At 43.2% G+C, this 25,328-nt stretch overlaps 1 protein-coding gene and 1 long non-coding RNA gene across 6 annotated transcripts in view; one reads left to right on the top strand and one right to left on the bottom strand.

The window, feature by feature from the left end:
• Nucleotides 1–25,328, top strand: part of TSNARE1 (t-SNARE domain containing 1) — a 495,466-nt gene that overhangs the window by 221,656 nt on the left and 248,482 nt on the right. For all 5 annotated transcript variants that reach the window (XM_062626956.1, XM_062626958.1, XM_062626960.1 and 2 more), the window contains 3 exons: nt 1,279–1,369; nt 5,991–6,065; nt 9,149–9,205. In XM_062626956.1, the coding sequence (XP_062482940.1) occupies nt 1,279–1,369; nt 5,991–6,065; nt 9,149–9,205 (223 nt within the window). The remainder of the gene's footprint in view (nt 1–1,278; nt 1,370–5,990; nt 6,066–9,148; nt 9,206–25,328) is intronic.
• LOC134167854 (uncharacterized) overlaps nt 1–25,328 on the bottom strand; it is a 1,192,997-nt gene that overhangs the window by 56,949 nt on the left and 1,110,720 nt on the right. The gene's annotated exons all lie outside the window — the stretch shown is intronic.

Genomic DNA, 25,328 nt, shown 5'->3' on the forward strand with positions numbered 1-25,328 from the left:
AACCCTGCCAGAACTGGCTATGGGGGTGAATATTCCAGTTTATTGGTGCTTGTGTCCATCTTCCCTGACTAGATGGAAATGACAGTCAGTGGAATGCTTGTGGAGGGGGTCTCAGTGTATTTGTGGCTAAGGTTGTGCTTGGTAAAGACTTATTTGGGGGATGGCCTTGTTCCTCAAAGGAGATGCTAAAAAGGTTGACATAAGCCTTGGAAGAGCTGGTGTTGATCAGTACTGAAAGAGAAGCAGGAAGGAGCTGGAAAGCCAGGACAGGGCATGGATCTTCAGGACAGAGGGGCCATAAGTAGTCATTTTAACACTTTTAATCAAAGAACTCTGATTCACTCCTCATCCCACCCACCCTGATAAAGGAGCACTGACAAACGAGTCTTTGCAATACAACCGTGGCTCAAATGTGGCCTCTGAGGGAGAAAAAGGTCATTTTCCCCAGGTCTTACTTGAGTCTTTGCATAGTTTTTGACCAAAGCATTATGGAAAACCACCCCTTTCTGACTAGAAAGATGTGAAGTGCTCCCTGGGGAAACGGAGAGGCTGAAAATGCCCTGTTGGACTTATAAAGCTTGGGAATGACTGGATTGAGCTAACAAATATTTTTGGGTACCATTTATGTCTCTTCCCCCTATTTTGTATAGTCCAGAAAAACACAGCCAGCAAACAGTGCTTGCAAGAAATAATGGCAGTAGCATTTGGGGTGAAAGGAGAGGGATAAACATGACTGAGGAGAGGACTGGTTTGGCTCCCTGCCTGCCTGTTCCAGTGCTCATAAAGCAATACTTCACGTTCACAGTGCTTTCCTGGAGATACCATGTTATTAGCAGGTAGATGATCACGGTAAGTAAATTTGTCCTGTTCAATTTCTGCCTCTTCAAATGCTGAGTACAACTTTTTCCTGAGTGATCCCTCAGGTAACTCCTCAGTCCCATCTCTTTTTGGTGCTCAACAGTATTAGTTGCAGTGCCATCCATCTGTGATGTCTTTGTTACCTGCCCACCCCCGATTTTCACCTTATCATTCCCCATTGACTGTTTAGCTATTGTTTTTGTGGTTATCAGGGTAAGAACATTTTGGGCAGCCCCATGTTGGTGTTTCCTACACCCTTCTGGCTGCCATTGCTGGTCCTGGGCTCGTGTAGTCCCACTGTGGCTCCATGTGCTCTGTGTTGTGTTGTCTCAATTGCTCTGCAGCGTGATACAGTTCTGTGAGTGTCTCATTATGCAATTAATCTCAATTGCATTTCCCATCATCTCTTCTCTCCTGCAGGCATGCAACCCAGCAGGAGACTAATAAAACCATCACGACTAGCACCAAAGCCATCAAGCAGCTGTCTGAGGTTGTCAGAGGCTCATCCAGGGTATGTGTCATTCAGGAGGCTGTTGGGGGAGAATGCTGGGTCTTATGGAGGGAGGATTAATGAAGAAAGAAGTATTAGTGGGAGGTAGTGGGTGCTTTAAAGCTGAGCTCCATGTGTGTGGTTTAGTGTGTGATGTCCCTGCCCATGGCAGGGGGTTAGAACTGGATGATCTTAAAGTCCTTTCCAATCCAAACTAATCTATGATTCTGTGTCTTGTTATAACTTCCTTTTCTGTTACACAATAAGCATATCTTGCATTTATAAATGACCAATGGGAAAACATCTGCAGAAACCAGTTCTTCTCCCCAAGCTGGGTTATGTGGAATGGGAAATAAAGAACTCGGTGACAAAGCCTTGACTTAACTCCCATCCATCTCAGGGTCTCACTCAGTTTGGGTCAAAGTACTACAGAAATCATCTGGCTCAACATGAGCTTGTCAGTTGTGTAGTGAGTGCACTGGGTTCAGATGAGTTTGAAATTGTGTTGAAGTGTCCAGAAAGACCAAAGCAGTGGAATATGTCTAGATATGGCATTCATTCAGTGTTCTATGCTAGTGCAAAGGCAGTGATAGGTGTAGATAATTACAGGCTGTGACCAGATCAGAGCAGAACACTGGATTACAACTTGCCCCATAGCAACCCATACGTACTGTGCAGGCAGAATGTTCTTCTGCCATCAGTAGGTTCAACTCATATGAACATCATTGCCACTGGGGTATGAATGATTCCCATCCCATGGTCCCCAATGCAATGACTGGACAAACAGAAGGCTTCTGACCTTCTTGTGTAAAGAGCTGTATAAAGGTGTGTGTTCCTGCTGACTTTGTCCTGTGGTATGGATCATGGGGAAGAACAGAAACATACTCTGGGGCAAACTCCAGCTGGTGTGTGAGTTGAGAGGTTTCACCCTTATGGTGGGTTATTTAGCAACTGAAATGAGAACAAGGATAATTCTTTTCTACTTGATTTGCCCTAGCAGTTTTCTCTTACATCCTTGCTTGTGTAGTTTCTGTGTTGGGAATTGGATTGATGTTTTATCCTCACATGCTTCCTGCCATTTCCCAAAGTCCTGTGTTACTTCAGCTCTGTTCTCATGGCCCTTCCAATGAGAAAGAGCACTGCTCATAAAGCACTGCTTTTCTCCATCCAAGTGAGTTTTTGTAGTTTGGATTTATGGCCCTTGCCAAGATGCATATGAGATAAGGACTGAAGAGCTGGCTCACCCCAGGCTACCTTTGTAACCTGTAAAGGTCCATGTGCAATTCAGCCTGCCTAAAGAAATGAATGGGTGATGGATGGAGATGGAACAGCAGAATGACTGTTCTCCAAATCACAGTATCACAGTATCACAGTATGCTAGAGATTGGAAGGGACCTCGAAAGATCATCTAGTCCAATTCCCCCTGCCGGAGCAGGAACACCTAGATAATGTTACACAGGAATGTGTCCAGCCGGGTTTTGAATGTCTCCAGGGAAGGAGACTCCACAACCTCCCTGGGCAGCCTGTTCCAGTGTTCCGTCACCCTCACTGAGAAGAAGTTTCTTCTCAAGTTTAAGCGGAACCTCTTGTGTTCCAGTTTGTACCCATTACCCCTTGTCCTATCATTGTTTGCCACTGAGTAGAGCCTGGCTCCATCCTCGTGACACTCCCCCTTTATATATTTATAGACACTTATAAGGTCACCCATCAGTCTCCTCTTCTCCAAACTATAAAGACCCAGCTCCCTCAGTCTTTCCTCATAAGGGAGATGCTCCACTCCCTTAATCATCTTAGTTGCCCTGTGCAAATGTAGACATCAACCTTGTGCAGGCATCAACCTTAATACTTGGACCATTTTTAACATGTTGCTGGATGAGTGATGGACTATAAGGACTTGTTTTTGCATATCCTGAGAATTATTTCACCAGAGCTTGGTAAAACAGAAAATGCTTTCTTAGAGACAGGAGGACTGGGACTTTTTTGTGCTGCTCACCTGGCTCCGTTTTGTGACATAAATTGGGTCCAAAGGGGAATTAAGCAAGGTTACATTAAACCCAATTATAGTGCCATGCAAGAATGTCATTATTTACGCATGAAGCACATGGAAATGCTCAGGAGAACAGCTTTTATTGTCATGAGGAGAAAAATGGCTAGGTTAAAGGCAGGCTATTTAAGAGCTGAAGGAAATAGACACACAAACAACTTTAGGAACATGAGGGATAAACTTGCCACTCTGTTGCCGTCACATAATAACTTTTTCTTCTCCCTGGCCAATTAATTTAACATGTTTTATTTCTTAAACTCCTATTTTCTGTGCTGTTTAAGTAATTAAATGTTCAAATTCTGGTATAAAGGATGTAGCCCTCATCTCTTACATAGAATAAGTAGTTCTGGTGGGGATTGGCTGCTGGGCTCTGAGTCCCTGTTGGGGACCTGGGTACCATTGCAGCTTTCCTCCCATCAAATTTCTCATACCGTGAAAAGCTTTCCATTAATTAATTCTCTTCATCAGGGACTGTTATGATAGGACAAGGGGTGATGGGTTCAAAGTGAAACAGGGGAAGTTCCGGTTAGATATAAGGAAGAAGTTCTCTACTGTGAGGGTGCTGAGGCACTGGCACAGGGTGCCCAAATAAGTGGTGGATGCTCCATCCCTGGCAGTGTTCAAGGTTAGGTTGGACAGACCTTTGGGTGACATGGTCTAATGTGAGGCACCCTTGCCCATGGCAGGGGGTTGGAACTGGATGAGCTCAGGGTCCTTTCCAACCCAAACCATTCTATGTTTCTATGATTCTAATTTAGAGCTTTGTAATCATTTGTTTCCAATCCGTTTCTCTGTGTATTACTTTGCTTAGACACATGGACAAAGAATGGTTCTTTTTTCTTTTCTCCTTATTTTCCACCAGGAATGCACTGCAAAGAAGGTGCATGGTGGGAATTGCCTTGACTTCCCTTGAAGCTCCAAATACTGCTGGAGATATTTGAGGCAGGATGCCTAACTGAGCAAATTGATAGTATTTCAGGAGTAAAGATACTGGTGTAAGTGGATCACTGTGATACAAGGCAGGAGGCTGATGTGAAATAGCACATGGCTCTTTTAGGGCTTCTTTCAAACTAACTTCAAAGGAGTTAAATAAAAGGCCTATCTGGAATTCCTGGGTTTTGTAGGATAAGTGCTGGACCATTAGATCAGCTCTCCAGGGTGTCAATCCTACCTTAGGTTCCATGTGTAGCAAACATAAGCTTTATAGACCTTTATATGTAGAATGGGGATGATGATACTTGTTCTAAAATCAGTTTTAAATCTTTGGATGAAGAACTGAAGACTGGGATATCCGTCTGTGTATGGAAATATCACCATTAAATATTAAGGATGTTTATCCCATCCTTTATAACATTTACTTTTGTATCCTTAAGCAGTTGTCTGAAACTGCTTAAATGTAAAGTGAACATTTCTGCTTAGTAGCTTTAGAGTAGATTTGGGTTTGTTTGCTACTTGGTTTTTAAGGTGGTGCCTCACTTCCTCATTCTGCTGTGTAAAACTTGGACACATGAGCTCCTGCACACCTGAAATAGTTCCAGGAGTGTAGAATAGGGTAGAATAGGATAGAATAATTCTAGGAGAGGTTCCATTGCCCAGCACCGTTTGGATTTGGTCACTCCATTGGAGAGCAGTGATTCTGCAGTTGCATCAGTCTAGACTGGGGTATTCCTTGCGTTTAAAGCGTAGATCTGTATTCTGCTGGGACAAGCTCCAGGCACAAAGGCTTCTTTTGGAAAACACAGAAATAAGGTGATTTCTGACAATCAGGCACAAGGCAAGGCAGAAGGAATGTTGTCGTGGCTGATGGACCTCTCAATTTCAGTAAATCACCCGTTGCCATCAAATGAGGTGATGAACTCCCTCATGGTCTTCATCAGGGACTGTAGCGATAGGACAAGGGGTGATGGATTCAAACTGAAACAGGGGAAGTTCAGGGTGGAGATAAGGAAGAAGTTCTTTACTGTGAGGGTGGTGAGGCACTGGCACAGGGTGCCCAAGGAAATGGTAAATTCTCCATCCCTGGCAGTGTTCAAGGCCAGGTTGGACAGAGCCTTGGGTAAAATGGTCTAGTGTGAGGTGTCCCTGCCCATGGCAGGGGGTTGGAACTGGATGACCTTAAGGTCCTTTCCAACCCAAACCATTCTATGATTCTATGATACTATGGGCTGTCATCCAACTAAAGGAGTTTTTATAGGAGTATTGTTTGGGTTATAATCTCCTGAAGATAATCCGAGGCTGGATTCTAGTAAGTAGAAGCAGGATACCATGCTATAACCATTCTGTTCTTTTGATGGCACTAGGGTATTCACTTTTGTTTCACAGTCTTTAAGAACTCGTAATTGGAGTGGTACTCCCTTATACAACAAGCAGGACAGCAAAATGTCCCACTGTCTGTCTTTGGCACAGGAGGTGTTCAGTTCAGATATCAGGACCACACAGAAGTCATGACTTGGGTGCTGTCTTGAATATCCAACACATCCTGTGCTCCTTTCCTAAAATAAAACCTTGCAGCATCCTGGACTCTTTCCCATGGTCACAGTCTTCTACGTGATAGATCTCTACAGAACTGCTAACCAAGCTTCTGTTTTCTTCTAACAGCAAGAACAACTTCAGCTGGACAGGCTGAAGAACCAGCTGTCAGATGCCATCCAGAGATATGGAGTTGTGCAGAAGGTAAGGATGTCTCCACTGTTCTGTATTTGAGTTTGGGAACATGCTAAGTTACAGCTACAGGCGCAGCTACAGGTTGGGCAGAGAAGAGATTCAGAGCAGCCCTGTGGAGAAGGACTTGGGGGTGTTGGTTGATGAGAAAATGAACATGAGCCGGCTTCAGTGTGCACTTGCAGCCCAGAAAGCCAACCGTATCCTGGGCTGCATCAAAAGGAGCGTGACCAGCAGGGCAAAGGAGGTGATCCTGCCCCTCTACTCTGCTCTTGTGAGACCTCACCTGGAGCACTGTGTGCAGTTCTGGTGTCCTCAACATAAAAAGGACATGGAACTGTTGGAACAAGTCCAGAGGAGGCCACAGGGATGATCAGGGGACTGGAGCACCTCCTGTATGGAGACAGGCTGAGGAAGTTGGGGCTGTTCAGCCTGGAGAAGAGAAGCTGTGTGGAACCTCATGGCCGCCTTCCAGTGTCTAAAGGGGGCTACAAGGATGCTGGGGAGGGACTCTTCATTAGGGACTGCAGTGATAGGACAAGGAGTGATGGGCTCAAACTGAAGCAGGGGAAGTTTAGATTGGATATAAGGAAGAAGTTCTTTATGGTGAGGGTGGTGAGGTCCTTTCCAGCCCTAACTATTCTATGATTCGATGATTCTAAGTGTGAGCGAGCATGGTGAGTGTGGAGCATATCCAAAGAGGTGCTCACATGTAGTTTCCTCCCTTTGTTCTTAGTTTATCAGTCAAGCAAAATATTGTTGCATTGGAATATGCACACACAGAGCAATTCAGCATCAATGGAAAGGGAAACCTGTGCTTTTGGCAACTCTATGTCTGGTAGAATCTTCAATGGTTCCTCTGGCTTAGCTCTGACATTGTTTTGGTGCATCTCCACTTCCAGAGTGTCGTGGTTTAAACCCTGTCGGCAAGTCAGCCACACAGTCTACACCCCTCTGCACCCTTCTTTCCCCCGCTCCCGGAGGGATGGGAAGGAGAATGGAAAGAATGTAGCTCCCACTACATTCTGTTGAGATCAGAACAGTCCAGTAACTAAGGTATAACACAAATCACTGCTGCTACCACCAATAATAATGATAATGGAAATAACAAGGGAAGAGAATACAACCATTCACCACCCACTGACTGATACCCAGCCCGACCGAGCAGTGATCTCGCCCTTCTGGGTAACTGCCCCCAGTTCTACATCCTGGCATGACGTGCTGTGGTATGGAATACCTCTTTGGTCAGTTTGGGTCAGGTGTCCTGTCTCTGCTTCCTCCCAGCTTCCCCTCCTCCCTGGCAGAGCATGAGACTCACAAAGTCCTTGGTCAGACTAAACATGACTGAGCAGCCACTAAAACCATCGGTGTTATCAGCACTGTTCCCATGCTGAAAGTCAAAACCACAGCACTTCACCAGCTACTAAGAAGGAGAAAAATGACTGCTACTGCTGAACCCAGGACAGAAGGAGAAGGATAAATGCTTGTACAGTGCCCCTTTCCCCTTCTCTGCTCATAGAAAATGTGCAGGCAACATTGCTATTCTAAGTGTTAATGCACCTTCTGGCTCTGCTATGTTCCACAGCTTTGCCAGAAGATTTCAGAAGGCATTTTGTGGTTTGAACCCGTCACCAAGATCAAGCTGTTTAATAAAACAAACAGAACCTGAATTCCAGCTCCTTCGTTTGGTTCTTGCTTTCCCACTTTTCCCTAGGGAGCCTCTGCTGATGAGCAGATTTGCTTTGCTTTTAAACAGTGTAGTAGCGATTTCAATCTAGCATCCTCAAACTGCTTCTCCCCTTTGCAGTAACAAGTTATAGATATATGGATTAATCAAATCACAAGCTGAACAAACTGTGGTTGCTTTCTTATACTGCTTTAGTGAGTTTGACCCATGGCTGCAACACATAGGAAGAACATTGTAATTATAATAGGTGTAATGAAATTAGGCTGGCATCGTGCACTTAACAATGCATCTCTATTAGAAACACTCTGTACTGATTGATTTTCCCAAACTTGCTGCCTGTGGTGTTGAAATAAATAAATAACTCAATAAAAGCACAGAAAATTGCACTTCAACAGCATGGACATCATGTAATAGCATTGCATTATCTCTGGTACTATCTGGTATTGTTAATTATTGCTCTGTCCTATTCAGAATGCTAAGAGTGAGGTCTTGAAATGAAATTACTTCATCCCTTAAATGAGGAGTTGGAAGGATTCAGGTAAAGGGCTCCACCTCCATATACACATACATTTATGATGCTTTCATTTCATACTAAAGAGTGAAATCCATCTCGGCTGCACATGGAGGTGATGGGGGGGTCTCTTTCTAAACACTGTCATCAATTCACAAGTGCCAAAATTAGCCGCTGCAGTTTGTCAATGCCCGGTTACGTCAGGAAACCAATCTGAGTGGGAAATTAATACTTATCCCCGTCCTAGCTGTCATTTCTTAAGTGCAGGTTTCAGTTTGGATAACCTTGTCATGCTGGAAGCTTTGAAGACTTTGAATTCCTGCAAGACCAAACTTTTCAGTGCAATTGTGCTCCCTTTCTGAATAGGAAGAGTTTTCTCTACGTCCTGTCCTTTAAGAAGGAGAAGAAATAGCTTCATATGATTTCAGGCTGAGAAAGTTGGGGCTGTTCAGCCTGGAGAAGAGAAGGCTGCATGGAGACCTCATAGCAGCTTCCAGTATCAGAAGGAGCCCTATAGGGATGCTGGGGAGGGACTCTTCATTAGGGACTGCAGTGATAGGACAAAGTGTAGCGGGTAAGAACTTAAACAGGGGAAGTTCAGATTGGATCTAAGGCAGAAGTTCTTTACTGTGTGGGTGGTGAGGCACTGCAGTGGATTGCCCAAGGAAGTTGTGAATGTTCCATCCCTGGCAGTGTTCAAGGCCAGGTTGGACAGAGCCTTGGGTGACATGGTTTAGTGTGAGGTATCCCTGCCCATGGCAAGGGGGTTGGAATTGGATGATCTTAAGGTCCTTTCCAACCTTAACTATTCTATGATTCTGTGATTTCTTCCCTAAATATTAGGACTCTTTTCTCAGCCCTTTTTCCTCTTTTTGTTTTTTTTTCCCATTTTTACAGAAAATAGCAGAGAAATCCAAAGCTTTGCTTCCTACTGGGCAGAGAAGCACCAAACAGGTAAGTTACTCTGCATGTCTATGCTTGACAGTAAGTGCATTGCTAAAACCAGGCTGTTTTCTAACCCCACTAATGATGCTGAAGAACATGGAGCTCCTCCAGTACCTACACTGAAGCCAGTGAGGTGGTTTTCAAACAGTGGTTTTCCATTTTTGGAGGTGGAAGATACAGGACCTAGGGAAAAAAAAAACATATATAAGCCCTGCATAATTATTTTCTGTTCTCTTGGGGCTGTTTTTCCATTCTTGATGGGAGTTTTGAATACTCTGAAATACATAAGAGCAGTCCTGTACCTCCTTGGCCTGGGATCTGGGCCAAGTGAAATCATCCCCCAGGAGCAAGGAAGGTAGAAGGAAGTGAGAGGAGGTTTTATCAAGCCTCTGTGCTCAGTTTTTAAAGGGGTCATCTATTCTATATAGATTTATATCATTTATTCTGTGTTGTTTGGCTATATTACACTTTGATTAACTATTAAATACATATAAAAATAGATGTTTTTTTCTCTGTGCACCCATATTAGGACCTCTGTAAATGAATAAATACTATGTATAATCAGAGTGTATACGCTATAGTGTTGTGCATATAGGTTCATATGTACATGTGTGTGTGTGTAGTGTATATAAAATACAATCAAATGTATGTCTGCCTGTCCACATATGATTAAGAGTTTAAAGATATATGCATATATATGCATATGTGTGGAGTCTTAGACAACTGGTAATGCAAAATACTATATATATATATATATATAATATTTGTGTGTATAAGAAATCCCCACAGATTTCTGTAACAGCTTTGATGCCATGAGATCGCTTAGCTGGAGTATGAGTGGAACTCTGCCTAATTTCAGGGATGATTTCTCATATACTTGATATTCTTGTCTTTTGAGGGGCAGTCAGCAGATTTTCTGCCTTTCTAATCCGTTCTTATTTCCTACCTTGTGTTATCTTTCTCTTTCCTCCTTTATGTGCATATAAGAGATTGTTGTTCTCTGTAACATTAATGTTTCTCTGTAAAGGAGGGTGGAATGATGCCACTGAAGACCCTTCCATTAGGGCAAGTCAATGGACCAAAGCTTTGCAATAGGTTTCAAGCAGTTACAATTCCCCATTAGACCTTCTTGTCGTATAGTTGGTTTTAGGTGGTAGTGCCACTGAAAGGAAGGCCTTTGTGTGCCAAAGGGCTAATATATTCCTTTACCCTTAATTTGGAGTTCCTACCAGTATCTCTGGAGTGATTGCTCACAGATGTTGTTATCTGACTTTGCATGTATAGAAATGTTCCAGCTTAGTTTTGCCCACCAGCTGGTGATCAACATGGGTATTGTGCATGGTTACATATAACATGGTCTTGAATGGTGGTCAAATCCACTGGATGCCAAACAGTTATTGGTAGCTCAGAGCTAAGGGGGTTTATTTTGTGTGATTAGTGGTGATTTGGGTTTTTTGCTGTCTATATTGCATCACTTCTTGTGCTTTTAACCAACTTTGTTAGACTGCTATTGGTGGAGTAGATTGCAGAGATGAGAACATCTCTGGTCTTGCTTGAAGTATACCACATGGTTGCATGGCTGTGGCTGTTCCATATGATGTGGGATACTGATGGCCATTAATCAATGCAAATAGGATGCATAGCTGTTGTGCATCCCTGCACCTGGAGTAAGCCTGGATGCAATTAACTATTTTGGTATGTTGAAAATGGTTGATGATTGCGAAAACAACCTTCTCTGGAAGTGATCAGGGTTTTAAGAGGGGGGGAAACCAAGCTGTTGGACAAAAATAGTTGAATCTTGAAGGCAAGTAATGGTGGACTTGGAAGTAAAGGGATGCTGGAGGAAGAATGGGACAGATACAAACCCTTTTGCCTTAAAAAGGGTAAGAATCCAGGCATTAAGAGACTGCAGCAGTAGGAATTTTGTGTAGATCAGGCAGCACCAGCAAAAACTCTGTTAAACTGGATCAGCTGCACGTTGTTTCTCCTTGTAGCTGTCACTCGCCAGTGAATGCTGGTGGTTGGCCTCAGTGCATTATGTAAAAGAAGGCGTTGTAGTATGCCTTGCTGAGATGCTTATGACTCAGAAATAGGCTTGATCACACCCAAGAGCACATGCTTTTCATGCAATGACACATGCTTGGGCTGGGAACGCATGAGGTTTCATCCACACTGCTTGGAAAGGATGGAAGTTAATCCACATCTGTTTCAGCCTTCCTGTGTGTTTGCAGCTTCACACGTCTTCTTCCTTCAAGTGTAAAAGGAGAGACTGTATAAAAGCTGCTGAAGGGAATGCAGTGCTGTGATTGGTTTTCACTTAATATCTATGCAGCTGCAGATTGGTCAGGACATGCAAAAATATAGCTCCCTCAGCAACTCTAACGTGACCACTGAGTGCAAGTGTTAAGGTGTTAACATGCTATATATTACATTTGCGTTACCTTATCCAGTGATGTAAAATGCTACATATGTTCAGTGGACTTGATTTATGGGTCTTGTGAGACTGAGTAGTGAACTTTTGGATGTGGTGCAGATCCAGTCTGCACCATGAAGGGCTTTCTTTTATTTATATGTAATATATTTATGTATAATAATATAAATATATAGATATTCATTAATATATACTACAGCAAATGGTAAGAGGTTTGAAGAATGCCAAGTTTTCTACAGGCATGTTCCTATAGTTCTGTTCTTCCATTGGTGGGTGGGGAATGTAAAATGTTTGGTAACACAAACACTAATAATATCTCTTTAGGGAGTAATTGATTTCTTAGACCCACATAACAGGTAAAAATTGGAATGTGAAGCGTTGGGAAAATTATTCTCCTGCCCATTGTGGTTTGCTGTAAGTACTGTTTAATTGAGTTTGTGTGTGTATCAAAGCAAAATAAAGGCATTGATCCAAAATTCCTTGAAGCTTGAAGTTATATAAATTCTTAATCAAGTACGTGCTTGTAGGAATGTATTTGTGTGCAGACAAATCGATGTAGTTCGATAGGTGCAGCTATTGAAAGGCACAGATTTTTACTGCGCTAAATGATCATTGTGGAACGTGAGTTGTGGCAACTATTAAAAAGAGGGGGGAAAAAAAGCCCTTTCCGTTGAATCTGTGAAAGCAGTTTTAACTCTTCACCCAGTGACCAAAATAAGACTCCAGAAGTCTCATTAAGGGAGTGCACAGGGGAATCCTGGAAAGCAGCTTTCCATTGATGAGAACTGCTGTTGCAGCAATACGGTGGTGTGTTTGGTGATGTGTCACCTCTGGTTCCTGCTTATGTATGGGGCAGATGTGCCTCAAATCCCACCTTCTCCCCCTGCACAGACACACCTTGGTGCAAACCACTTACCCCTCCTTCCAGGCAGAGCCCATGGTAGGAGATGGGTGTTTTAGGTACATAGGAGTGATGCAGAGCCTGGGATAGTGTGGTTAAGGAGGAGAGGTTGGATATCTGCATAGACCTGTCTTCTTGGGCTAAGTCCATCTCACATAACGGTTGGGTATAATAAAAATCATGTTTTAACAGCACAGATTACCTTTAATATTAAAATAATAAAGGATAGCCTGCAGAAACCCCACAAAATAGCCAGTAATCCCTCTGAGCATAGGAGATGAAATGAATCCTTCTTTTCAATTCTTTTTAATTATCATGCATCTAACATCCTCTGCTTCCTCTAGAAAGAATATGTTATTGTGCCCGTGACTGAATAAGTTCAGCAGGTATTAAACCCAGCAGCAGAGTAGGCTGACAAGATGAGTGCTCCTAAGGATCCAACCCTGCCAATGCCTAGCAGTGACAGCCCATTTTCTTTATCCTTATGGAATCTGCAGTATGTCTTTGGGCCACCTCCATCTTTCCTGGATCCTCATTCACACTTAAACAGGGGAAGTTCAGGTTGGATATAAGGAAGAAGTTCTTTACTGTGAGGGTGGTGAGGCACTGGCACAGGTTGCCCAAGGAAGTTGTGAATGCTCCATCCCTGGCAGTGTTCAAGGCCGGGTTGAACAGAGCCTTGGGTGACATGGTCTAGTGTGAGGTGTCCCTGCCCATGGCAGGGGGTTGGAACTGGATGATCTTAAGGTCCTTTCCAAACCAAACTATTCTATGAGTCTATGTTTTAGGCAACTAATGAGGAGGAAAGTGGGCTTTCTCACCACGTAGACTTTGTGGGTGGTTCCCCAAAGGCAGTGGGAGAAGGGGAAGCACAGCTCTGATTGATCTGAGGATTGAATTTTAAACTAAAACCACCCCAAATATCCAAACAGAGGGTTTTTATTTTTTATTTTAGAGGAAACTTTCCTGGCAATTTTTAGAAATTAAAATTACAGTAATTGTCATGGGGTAATGGCCCCCCTCTGCATTTCCTGCTGCTCACGGGGAGAGGAAAGGATAATTACTGCTCTGGAACACGGCGGTTGCCAAAAGAGATGCCTTTGTTTCTTATTCTGTCAGCCTACTTGACCCAGTTCTCAAAGGTCAGTAAATTGTGCTTTTTAGGAGCACAAAAATGGGTAATAAACCTCTATTTGCATATACAAGCTTTTTTTCTTTCCCCTCTCCTAACTGCATCAATTTATTTGTGCTTTAAATGGACTTCCTTCTCACAGGAAGCATCATTTCTCTCTTTCTTCCTGTGTTTATGAAGTTGTTCTTTTTATGTGATTAGAGTAAAACTCTCATTTTGGGGCAGTGAGATCCAATCCTCCTCTTAATGGGAGGATAATTTTTTGGCAATAATATCTGCATAAACTGCATATATGTATGTGTGTGTGTAATGACTCTAGTTATTTCGGCTTCTATTTTTACAGGCTCCTTATCATGGCAGATACTGTATAAGCACAGCTATTAGATTGTGCCACCCTGAGGATCTCACAGGCTAAGCAAACACCAGCAAGCTATTATGAATGATCATTAACAATGAGGTTTTAATGCAGTGCTGGATGTCCGCAGCTCAGTTTGAAACTGGCTTCAATGTTGGCGTGTGTTGTTCTGAACTGGGAAATTGAATTCCTCACAATCAAAATGCAGCTTTTGCCCTGAGAAATGGAGCTTTTGGATTTATGCATTTATCTTATTGACTCTCACACCTTATCTTAGGACTCATCCCAGTTCCTAATGTTCCAGTCGGGTACTATATATTAGGACTCCAAGACTTAGCTTTGGTGATAATGTATCTCCTATGTGTGGAGTAACTGCTGTGTCTTTTCAAGGTCATTTAGTATGCAGCTACTTGGGTAAAAAGTGTGGCTTCAATAATGTCAACTTGGTTTTAAATGGCTTTGCATCCATTAAAAGCCATATTGTAATCAACCCACTCCTCTGTTCCTAGGGATGTCAATATGGAGCATTTAAATCACACGGCTATTTTTCCTTGTCTTTAAGTGGGGGTTTGTGTTTCTCTTTTAAGATGGGCATTAAAGCAATTTTCCGAAGTCATTTTCCATTTTCTTTTTCTGCCTCTTTTTGGGTAGGGAAATAGATTCTGATACCGGGATTTAGTGCATCAATCAAAATAGATTCATACCTAATTTTCTTCATTTGCTTCCTATATTCTAAAGGGAGGTGGCATCTATTCTGAATGGCCCAAAGTGCTCTCCTTGCCCTGCCTCCAGTTGATCTGAGAGGAGAAGGTGAAAGAAAATGCCAGTGGGCTTTACAGGCACAGTACTTTGCTAACCATAAATCTCTCTTTTTGATGTGACGAAGATGCAGCACTTTGCAACTGAGAGAGTTAAATGAAGGTTCTTCCATCCTTAAAGGCACTAAAACCTGTGCTGCAGCCCTTGGAAAAACACCCCTATTCCTTGTGCTACATGTGGTTGGGTGCAGATTTTATGGGGAGAGTGGCAGTGCTCAGGACTTCAGAGCTGCATGTACAATAGTGTCAGAAGCCCCCCAAATCCTACTATATCTTTAAAGGTGGTGATTTGCAAAGGCTGGAGGCGTGAGCTTCCAGTGGCACACAGCCCCTTATTCTATGAAGAGAAAAAGAAGAGAAGAACAAATCTGTATAAAGACCAAACCTGTATAACCAGGTTTGGGGGTAACTTGACATTTCCTAAATCACTCAAACAACCTGCACGTTGTAGCTTTTCCTTAGCAATCCCTTTTCAAGCGCCTGTCGTGGGATAAACCCTCTTTGCTTGCTGATGGTAGTGAGAAACTGCAGCCGCCTGTATCATCACCCAGGCGAAGGGGGATTGCATTCATTAGCAGGGTTTTCTGGTTAGTTGAAGGCTCGGGGTTTTGTTTGTTTGTTACTTTGTGGGCTCCTTGTTGGAGTGAGAAAGGACAAAAGCTTTTATGTGGGCAGAGGATGAAGGGCTCCTTTTGTGCAGAGCCTCCTCCACAGCAGCTCGCTGGCTTCACACGCGGTGCTGATGCTGCTCTGCTCTACCCCAGCTCTGAGTCACTGCCAGAGCCGTCTCGCAAACCAGAGGGTTGTTTTGTCTGCAGTGAGCCAGCCTCACCGCCCAGCTCTGCAAGCACTTGGCTTTATGCTCCCAAAACCCTGGGGCCACTTCGGCTCAACCCCACACTGGCAAAGACCCCAGCAGGAGGAGGCTGTACGTGGGGAATGGTGACCCTGGGGTTGCATGGAGGCGGTTGAGGGCACAGGATGAAATGCTGGCATCAGTGTGCCTTGTTCATAGGAGAGAGTGCTTTCATGAAGAGCAAATCTATATTGTGCCCAGAGGCTCGGGCAGATAGCATCACTCAACTGGTACCCACATTTTTATCCCTCCATAGCCAGCGACAACTCTGCACATGTTTATCCCCATTGCTTGTGGTAGCTGTTTTGAGTAGTTGCAGTGCTCGCTTCTCCTCCCAGTTGCTAAATCTAAAGGATATTACAAACATCCACATCTTCATGCCAAATGAGGGTCATTCATGGAAGATGGGAAGAGCCGTTATAACCTCTTGCAGTAGGTTTGGCTGTAGTTTCAAGTTGTGCTGTCTCCTGTTTGCTCATGGGTACTGCTTTGTGCACAGCGAGTGTGGCAGTGCATCACTGTCAGCACTGCCAACGTGGGATGTGTATGTCTGTAGATCTACTTGTATATCTGTAGAAATATACATAGATATAGATATAGGTATAGCTATAAATACAGATATAAATATGGTTATATAGATACATAGATATAGGTGTAGTTATGCATATAGATATATAGATATATAGATTATAACTACAAATATTGCTATAATAAATATAATGATTAATATGAATGTCAATAGAGCCATTAATATAAATGTTGATATTAGTGGATATAGTGCCAGGTGTGGTCAGTTGGATGGATACTCACCTTGGTCAGAGAGCTTTGTCCTTTAATGCAGCTTTTCTGGGCAGCAAGTGTCACCTTCGGCAGCACTGTCAGATCTGTACTGACAGCAGTGTAAGAGGAGAGCAAATGCAGGGCAAGATCCCAGAGCTGATGAACCATAGGCTGGGTCTGCAGGATGTGTGTGGCTGCGATGGCAATAGTATAGTTATAAAAAGTGAACCTCTGCTTGTGTTTTCAAGATTGAATTTTTTTCATTATGGGCTTTTTTCCCCCTATATATTCCTTTTGTTTTTCCTGTGCAGGAGCCTGATGATAACAGTGAGTGCTTTTGCCCACTGTAAGTGGAGGTAGTTTCTGCTGGCGTGATGGGGATGCTCGTACAACCTCATCCACTTCCCCCCTCTTCAGCCCCACCTTGCAGAAGTTGCATTGCAAGAGTCTAAATTCACTTTTGCCCTGGCAAAGATCATGCAGTAAATGGAGAAACAAATGTGAAATCTTACCGAGTGTGTCACCTTGCTCCAAAGTGAGTGCAGTGTTATTTAATACATTTAAACCCCCCTGTGGAGATGGATTATTGAAAGGAAGGAAATTGTATTCTTCTAAACCCACTTTGATGGCTGCATTTATCACACGATTAAATGTGAACAGCAATGGTGTTTTCCCAGGGAGATAGGTTAACTCTTGCTTCACCAGGGTGAAGGCAAAAGTAGCATTTAGTGACCCTTCTGGGTCTCCTTTCGGTTTGTTTTCAGGGTTTCAGTGTTATATCCATCATATGATTCAAGAGTCTTCAACCCCTTTCAGTCTTATGTAGACTGCACTGCTATTACTGCCCTGATACTGTGTATCATCCCTGAAATGCCATGTGATGTTCCAGCTAGTTCACACACCAGCCCCCAAATCGACCCAGCATGGTAAGACAGATTCACTGTCGTGGACTCTTTCAACTGACCCCAATTATTCCTGATTTACTGCAAACACAAGGAGAGTCAGGGCTAGGCTTATAATTTGGATTCTCTATTCTGTCCCTTAGTTCTGGTGCCCAGCTGAAAACTGTAATCCAAGTTCATGTTCTTTCCCAAAACTAAACTTCCACTGATGTTTTAGTTTCTCATGTAGTTTCACTTTAAATATTAGCCCAGGATGCTTTGGAGTGAAATCATAAAGCTGGATATATATCAGAGGTAATGTATATATAGTTTCTTTATAAAGGACACCAGGCTCTGTAAGATAAGGTATGTGCTGCAGATGTTTCAAGTAGTTATTTTGGAGATGCTAGCGATAGTCTGTGTGATAAATAAAATCAATGTGTTTCCATTTATTTAAACATAGATAGCAGCTCTTCTTTAGAACTCTCACAAACTTCTCGGTTTGCCTGCATAGCAAATAATTCCTTTAACTTCAAGAGACTTCTTCAGCTATGTCTGACTGTCCCAGTTCTGAAGGGAGATGATGGTTCACATCATATGCCATGGGCAAACCCTGGTGAAAATTCCCAGGGTGTGGAATCATAGACTCATAGAATGGTTTGGGTTGGAAAGGACCTTAGGATCATCCAGTTCCAACTGCCTGCCATGGGCAGGGGTGCCTTACACTAGACCATGTCACCCAAGGCTCTGTCCAACCTGGCCTTGAACACTGCCAGGGATGGAGCATTCACAGCTTCTCTGGGCAACCTGTTCCAGTGCCTCAGCACCCTCACAGTAAAGAACTTCTTCCTTAGATCCAACCTGAACTTCCCCTGTTTCAGTTTGAACCCATCACCCCTTGTCCTATCACTGCAGTCCCTGATGAAGTCCCTCTCCACCATCCAGTATGTGCCCATAGATGGGAATAAAATGGAATATGGACATAGATGGGTCCCGTCTCGCTTGAGATATTGTGTCTCCTTCCCTTCCCCTTCTTCCTCCTTTTATTTTCTATATGGAGGTACATGCGTATAAAGAGCTCAGTAGTGACATGATGAGAAGTCCAGATGATTGCTGTGAAAAACCCCACCAGAAAGCTGTGATTGCTGTGAAAAACCCTACCAAAAAAGCAATTGAAGGATCTGCTTGCAGGCAGAAATGGTTTCTGGTGAGTGAGGAGAGTGTTTACTCCCTTTCTGTGCCCAATAGTTTTCTATTGGATTGATGATTTAAGGGAAGAGAGGGGGAATCTGGCTGTGGTGTGCAGCAGGACATACTGACCTCTTCTGGAAGCTGAGTACCAGGGAGTTTGATGGCCCTATGGTATGAGCTGCTTCATTGACCCCTATATGCAATCATGATTCAAAACACCCCAGAAGAGCCAGGAGCAGGGAAAAAAGCCTTTTTCAGCAGGTGCTGGGGATAGGGCCAGGGAAGATGCTGCACACTTCAGGGTGCCATCTGCTGGCACAGGACTTGTTTAATCAGGTTTTAGAGCTTTCAGATGAGAACAGTGGTGGAAAATGCTTGATGAACCATTGATGCTTGTTGTCAATGAATACCATTGAGATGAGGATAAAATCCATACAGAGTTGGGGTGAAATTGGGTATTTTATGCTTCTGTTGAAGAGTCTCTGTTTACTAGATGGTGGAAAAATGCAGTAACTGCCGGCTACATGTTCCCACTTTGTACTAGGTAAAACATGCATTAAAAAGAGTTGAAATTTATTATACCTTATTGCAGAATATCAACTTATATCAACTCTACTAAATGGAGTTGAAATAAGCATAATATTGATGCATTTGTGTGCATACATATGTAATTTCTCAGATTCCTCAGGAGGAGGAACTTTAGGTGTAGGTCACCTCTTCCGGGAAGCATCAGGGAGTTTAGTCTCAGCTACTGTGGTGCTCATCTGTGCTCATCACAGCTCATCATAGGGCTGTGCACTTCTCCCTTTTCCTAGTTTATATCATCTTGACATCCCCAAGGTGGGAGTTGTCCAGGGCATCTTGCTTAAGCCCCACTGGGGTCTGTCAGGGCCGTGGCTGTGTGTGTAACACATGGGAGAGGGAAGCGTGATCATGTATCCCCAGTGCGAAGAGTGGTACTAACCTGCTACCTGTGAGTTTAAGGGGTTCAAAACAATTTTAACAAGAAACCTCAACTCATCTGTGTGTGTACAGGTGATGGTCATAGAACCAAAGAATGGTTTGGATTGGAAAGGACCTTAAGATCATCCAGTTCCAGCCCCCTGCCATGGGCAGGGATGTCTCACACTAGGCCATGTCACCCAAGGCTCTGTCCAACCTGGCCTTGAACACTGCCAGGGATGGAGCATTCACCACTTCTTTGGGCAGACTGTGCCAGCACCTCAGCACCCTCACAGTAAAGAACTTCTTCCTTACATCCAACCTGAACTTCCCCTGTTTCAGTTTGAACCCATCACCCCTTGTCCTGTCACTCCAGTCCCTAATGAAGAGTCCCTCTGCAGCATCCTTGTAGCCCCCTTCAGACACTGGAAGCTGCTCTGAGGTCTCCACGCAGCTTCTCTTCTCCAGGCTGAACAGCCCCATCCTTCTCAGCCTGTAGTGCTCACTTCTTGAACACCAACCTGGTCACAGCTGCCAGATAATGTCAGCCTGGGATAAAGTGGGGCATAAGGGAAGGTTTTGCAGAAAAGTAGATGAGAAAAATGAACTTATTTAAAGAGGACCACTTTTTTTTTTTTTTTGTCTAAAAATGGTGCTTTTGGGGATATGCATCTTTTTCTTTGTTTTGCCCCTCCGACCTCTTATTTTACAGAGGCGCATATGGGGACATCATTTGTGTTCTTGTCCTACCCCGGTCCTGCTTACTTTGAGATGCCTTTCATTTTGAGCTTGATGATATCCAACATTATAAAACCTGTTTCCTCCTCCTAGCACTGCTTTTTTCCTGCAGGCATTGTGCCTTTGTAGAGACTTGAGTTTACCCAAAATCTCTTTAATCACCTGTCGTGGTTTAAACCCAGTCAGGTAATTCGTTCGCTCACTTCCCCCCCTTTTCTTGCCCTCCCCCTGCTCTCAGAAGGACGGAGAGGAAAATCGAAAAGAATGCAACTCCCACAGGTTGAGATAAGAACAGTTTAGTAACTAAGGTATAACACAAATCACTACTGCTACCACCAATGATAATAATGATAAAGGAAATAACAAGGGAAGAGAATACATCATCTCACCACCAGCCAACCGATAACTCGCCCCCAACCCAACCAAGCACCGACCGATACCTCCTCCAACCCTGCAGTCTCCCAGCCCTTCGGCTCACCCCCAGTTACATCCTGGGCATGACGTGCTGTGGTATGGAATACCTCTTTGGTCAGTTTGGGTCAGGTGTCCTGTGCTTCCCCTCCTCCCTGGCAGAGCATGAGGCTCACAAAGTCCTTGGCCAAACCTAAACATCACTATCAGCTCTGTTCCCAAGCTGAAAGTCAAAACACAGCACTGCACCAGCTACCAAGAAGGGGAAAAATGACTGCTACTGCTGAACCCAGGACATCACCCTTTGCCTTCTTGACTCTCCTCTTCTCTCTTGAATCACAGCTTGCCAATGGTGCTTCTTCCTCTCCCAGCAATAATGGCCTAAAGAGCATTACAGAATCAAAACTGTCCACCAAAGGAAAAGGAGGTTTAAAGAGGTTGTAGGCTTTAAACTTAAAACAGGGGAAGTTCAGGTTAGATATAAGGCAGAAGTTCTTTACTGTGAGGGTGGTGAGGCACTGGCACTGGTTGCTTAAAGAAGTGGTAGAGGTAGGATGGAGACTGTAGGTCATGCAACACAGTTTGCCTTTGTCATTGTCGTAGCCACCAAGTATTTGCTCCCAGAGCAACCCATGCCATGGATTATCTATCATCTGCTTTGCTATGTCTTGGGGGTTTGTTTGCTCATTTGTTTTGGGCTTTTTTCATGATTCTCAGAAGGGAATTGAGGTTTGTGGGTCTGGAGGTGTGTGCAAAAAGGAATAGGTGAAGTAGCTGTTGAATACAAGGAATTTTGACATATGAGGAGTCTGTAGCATTTATATGTTTTATGGCTTTATTTATCCACTGTTTAAGTTTGGGGGGTTAGGCATGGGATCCTGGTGCAGGGTTAAGGAATATATCCTGTTGTTTTCAGTAGGGTTGTGTTGTCGTTGGCCTTGCTTACAGAGCAGGAAAAATGGAAGGAAGGGTGAATATATTTCAGTAAAATTCATCTAATATGAATCAGGATTAATTTCTTCTTCATGAAAGCCCTGTAGTCATTGTAGACACTAACAGGAAGGCATTTTGCAGGATGGGTAATGTGCCACATTGATCTATTCATTTCCTTGAGTTTCTACTAAAGAGCCAAGGAATGAGAGAGGTGTTTCCTATTTATCCAACATCATAACATTTAGTATCCCGGAGCTTTCTTTTTGATACCTTCTCTTAATTCTCAGTATCACAGCAGGAAACAAATCATTCTCCTCATTCCCCGGTGCAAATATTTGATGATAAGGTTACCAATAAGCTCTAAATTAGCTTTCATAGCTGCTTAATGCAAAGTTATACATGAATTTGCTTATATACCATGGCAACTGGTTCCTCTTGGCAGGTTGTTCCGCTGAGTATGATGAAGATGACTTTGGCTTCATTTCAGGACAAGTGATGTGAGAAGACCACTTGTCTGCAAAGTCTTTTCCGTCAGGAATATTCCTTGCACTATGATTCACTCGCACCATATGTGGGTGAATGAAATCCTGGGTGAGATGCATGAAGGAAACCCCACAGGAGAAGAAATTATTTGGCAGCTGATCCACAGAGCTCTTTCAACTACCTCTAAAGAAAATGCTGTGATGCCAGTATCAGTTTCATTACACATCTGGGCTTGACTCATCTGCTACAGTAGAAGAAGAAAGAAATGCAAAGAAAGAATTAAAGTTCATTATTGCATGTATATGAAATAGCATTATTAAAGTATCTACCCTACACTTATTTATAACCCTTCTTCCTGACAGAGCCTGACATGTTGTGCAAACACCAGTGAGTGATTATAGATTCTTTGCCCAAAATCTGAGGATGCTGCTCTGCATTTTATTCATCACTTCTTTAGTCAAAATTTATGTTCCTGTACGTTTTATGAGATCTCTTTGTGTAGGTACATTACTCATGAGACCTACCAGGTACAGTTAAAATAAGTCAAAGTGGAAGGGCTCCCATTGCTCAGTGTGCTGGACTGAGCACTACCACTGCATGACAGGGTGAGATTGGAGGAGAAGAATACCACCATCATCACTACAATCTAATGGATGTGTTTTGGTTAGCAGGATGGAGTTTACAATGATGACACTAATCCAGGATAAGTGTCATGAACTAACATGGGTTCTTTTGGAAAAACTCCTGGGATTTTGGATCCAAAAGTAAAACTCAACCAAATGTAGTTTCCTACAAAACTAAAGCGTGTGTCAACATCCTTGGGAGACTGGCCCAGGACATACCTCAAGGGCTTGTCTTTTAGTTAGGATCATAGCAGTCTTATCCCGTTCTGTTTCCCAGATGAGACCCAGAAATAGATGAAAAAGGATTAGGTAGGTGACTTTGGCATATTAGCACAGCTGTGTTTGAGCAGAGCAGCAGGAGGGGCAAAAGCACGTGTGGTGGAAGGAAAAGAAAGACTAACAGAAAGGTAATGTAAACCCATCAGGGACTTCAAAACGCTGAGCCAGATCAATGCTTCTTTAGTGACGGAAAGTGTCGCCTCGCTCAGCAGGCAGTGTCAGTGATTCGTAGAGTGCTTTCCATGGGGAAAGTCAGTGTGAAGCCTGATGATTATGATAAAATATGCAGTGATATTATGGACTCAGTCACCTTCCACAAGTTGGTATGAAAAATAGATGTCCAACATTAACTATGCCAGCAATTTCCTTGCTCAGTCTAATCTCAGATCAGTAGAGTTTTGTATTTATCAGGAAAGAGGCTTTTTCCTATGTTTTCCTTTGCCCATGTTTTAATCTCTATTAATAGTGGTTCCCTGTGGCAAGAAAGTTCCCTGTCCAGAAGGTCGCCAGGCTGTTGTTATATCGTCAGAAATCAGTGGCAAATACTTCCTTAGGAGAAGACAGAGATTTCTGTCTATAAATGAGATTTGTTGCTCAACCACTGTGGGCTTCAGTCCCCAGCAGTTGACTTGCATATGGTAACTATGGAGCAACAGCAGTAATGCATAGGCTTCTTTAATGCTATACTGGTTTTGAAAAGATTCCCTGCCTTCTTTCTCCTATCTTTGCTTCATTCCGTGTGAGGAAGACCTGCAGGTGATCCTATCCCAGACTTTGTCTTACCTGAGTGAGAGATCTGTTCATTTTAGAAGCACCCTGGATCTGCCTCTGGCTTCCTTTTAATTCACGTCCATTTATTGTTTCCTCTTTGCCCTACTCTACCACCTTTCCGAGCATCTTCTTTGTTCTTCATTCACTCTTGCTAGGTCCTCGCTTCTTCATTAGTTGTCCCTCTTCCTCTGTCACTGTTTGTCTTTTTCCCCATCTTTTGCTCATGCCACCCTCCCCTGTAGAAGTTTTGGCAAAGAATTGAAGAGCATTAAGCCATATCTTTGACATGTGTACCCCTTTCATAGTATGAGATACGATCAGTTGCAATTCTGCCCATAGCCATACTCATATCTTGCAGTAGTGATTCCTTTTGCTAGGCTAACAATACAAATAAGCTTGAGGAACAGCTAGGAAAACAGGATAAGACTGTCTCAATGCCCAGGGGACGTACACGGGATGGAGAGTAATAGGGGTATTATGTATTTTGCTCGTCAACAGTTTTTCCATGAAACATCTAAAAACTGCAGCAGTTTTGAGCATATTAAGTGTGTGGCACTGAAGCAAATCTGGATTAGCTCGTGCACTGACTCCTTTGTATGTTGTAGCAAACTACTTCTGACTCAAGCTTAGGTGATGAAGTTCCTCTCCTCAGTGGAGCCTGGGGAGGTCCAGAATGTTCTATGCAAATATCAGTCTCTTCATATTGGGAAATTTTAAGGGATATGAACCAGGGTTGGTCAGGGATTGGGCGTTTCAATTGCAAATCAGTATCTGTTTCTGCCTGGTTTCTACAGTGTCCTTTAGGAGAACAGGGTAGCCTTTTAGGAGAGAAGAATAACAACCTTCATAACTGAAAAAGTACAGTTGTATGTCACATTAAAATTAACGAGGTGAAATTAAATAGGTGTTTTCAATAAATAGTTAAATATCATCAAGCTAAGTAGAGGTGGTAAATAACTTTTGAGAAGTCATCATAGGCCAATAGAGGATCAGCGATTTTAGCGGAGATGGGTTCAAGGGGTGATGGTCCAAACTTAAACAGGGATAAAGTTCAGGATGGATATAAGGAAGAAATTCTTTACTGTGAGGGTGCTGAGGTACTGGAATGGGTTGCCCAGAGACGTGGTAAGTGCTCCATCCCTGGCAGTGTTCAAGGTTAGGTTGGACAGAGCCTTGGGTGACATGGTCTAGTATGAGGTGTCCCTGCCCATGGCAGAGGGTTGGAACTGGATGATCTTAAGGTCCTTTCCAACCCAAACCATTCTATGATTCTATGATCAAAAAAGACCCCATTGATATCCATACGAATTTTGCCATACGCTTCACGAGGATAAAATTCAACCATCAGCAACTAAGTCCTAGAAATCATAACTCTTAATTATAATTGCAATTAGAATTATAATTCTTGCTGATACTTGTTTTCATCATCAGGGTTCCTCCTTGTTGTAACATGAAAACTCAGTCTGGAGCCTAGGAGAGAGGAAGGTGGAATAGATGAGGAAGCCAACAGAGTGGTTTCCTCACTGCTGTACATATAGGGCCTCCTTTGATGTATTTAAATTGATCTTCAGGCTTCTTTCTGCCTCTTGTATTTTTCTGAGCACTAA

The sequence above is a fragment of the Pezoporus occidentalis genome, unplaced genomic scaffold (genome assembly GCF_034315485.1).
Source record: "Pezoporus occidentalis ecotype Australia unplaced genomic scaffold, CSIRO_AGI_Poc_V1 ctg3, whole genome shotgun sequence".
In the NCBI taxonomy this organism is placed as follows: domain Eukaryota; kingdom Metazoa; phylum Chordata; class Aves; order Psittaciformes; family Psittacidae; genus Pezoporus; species Pezoporus occidentalis.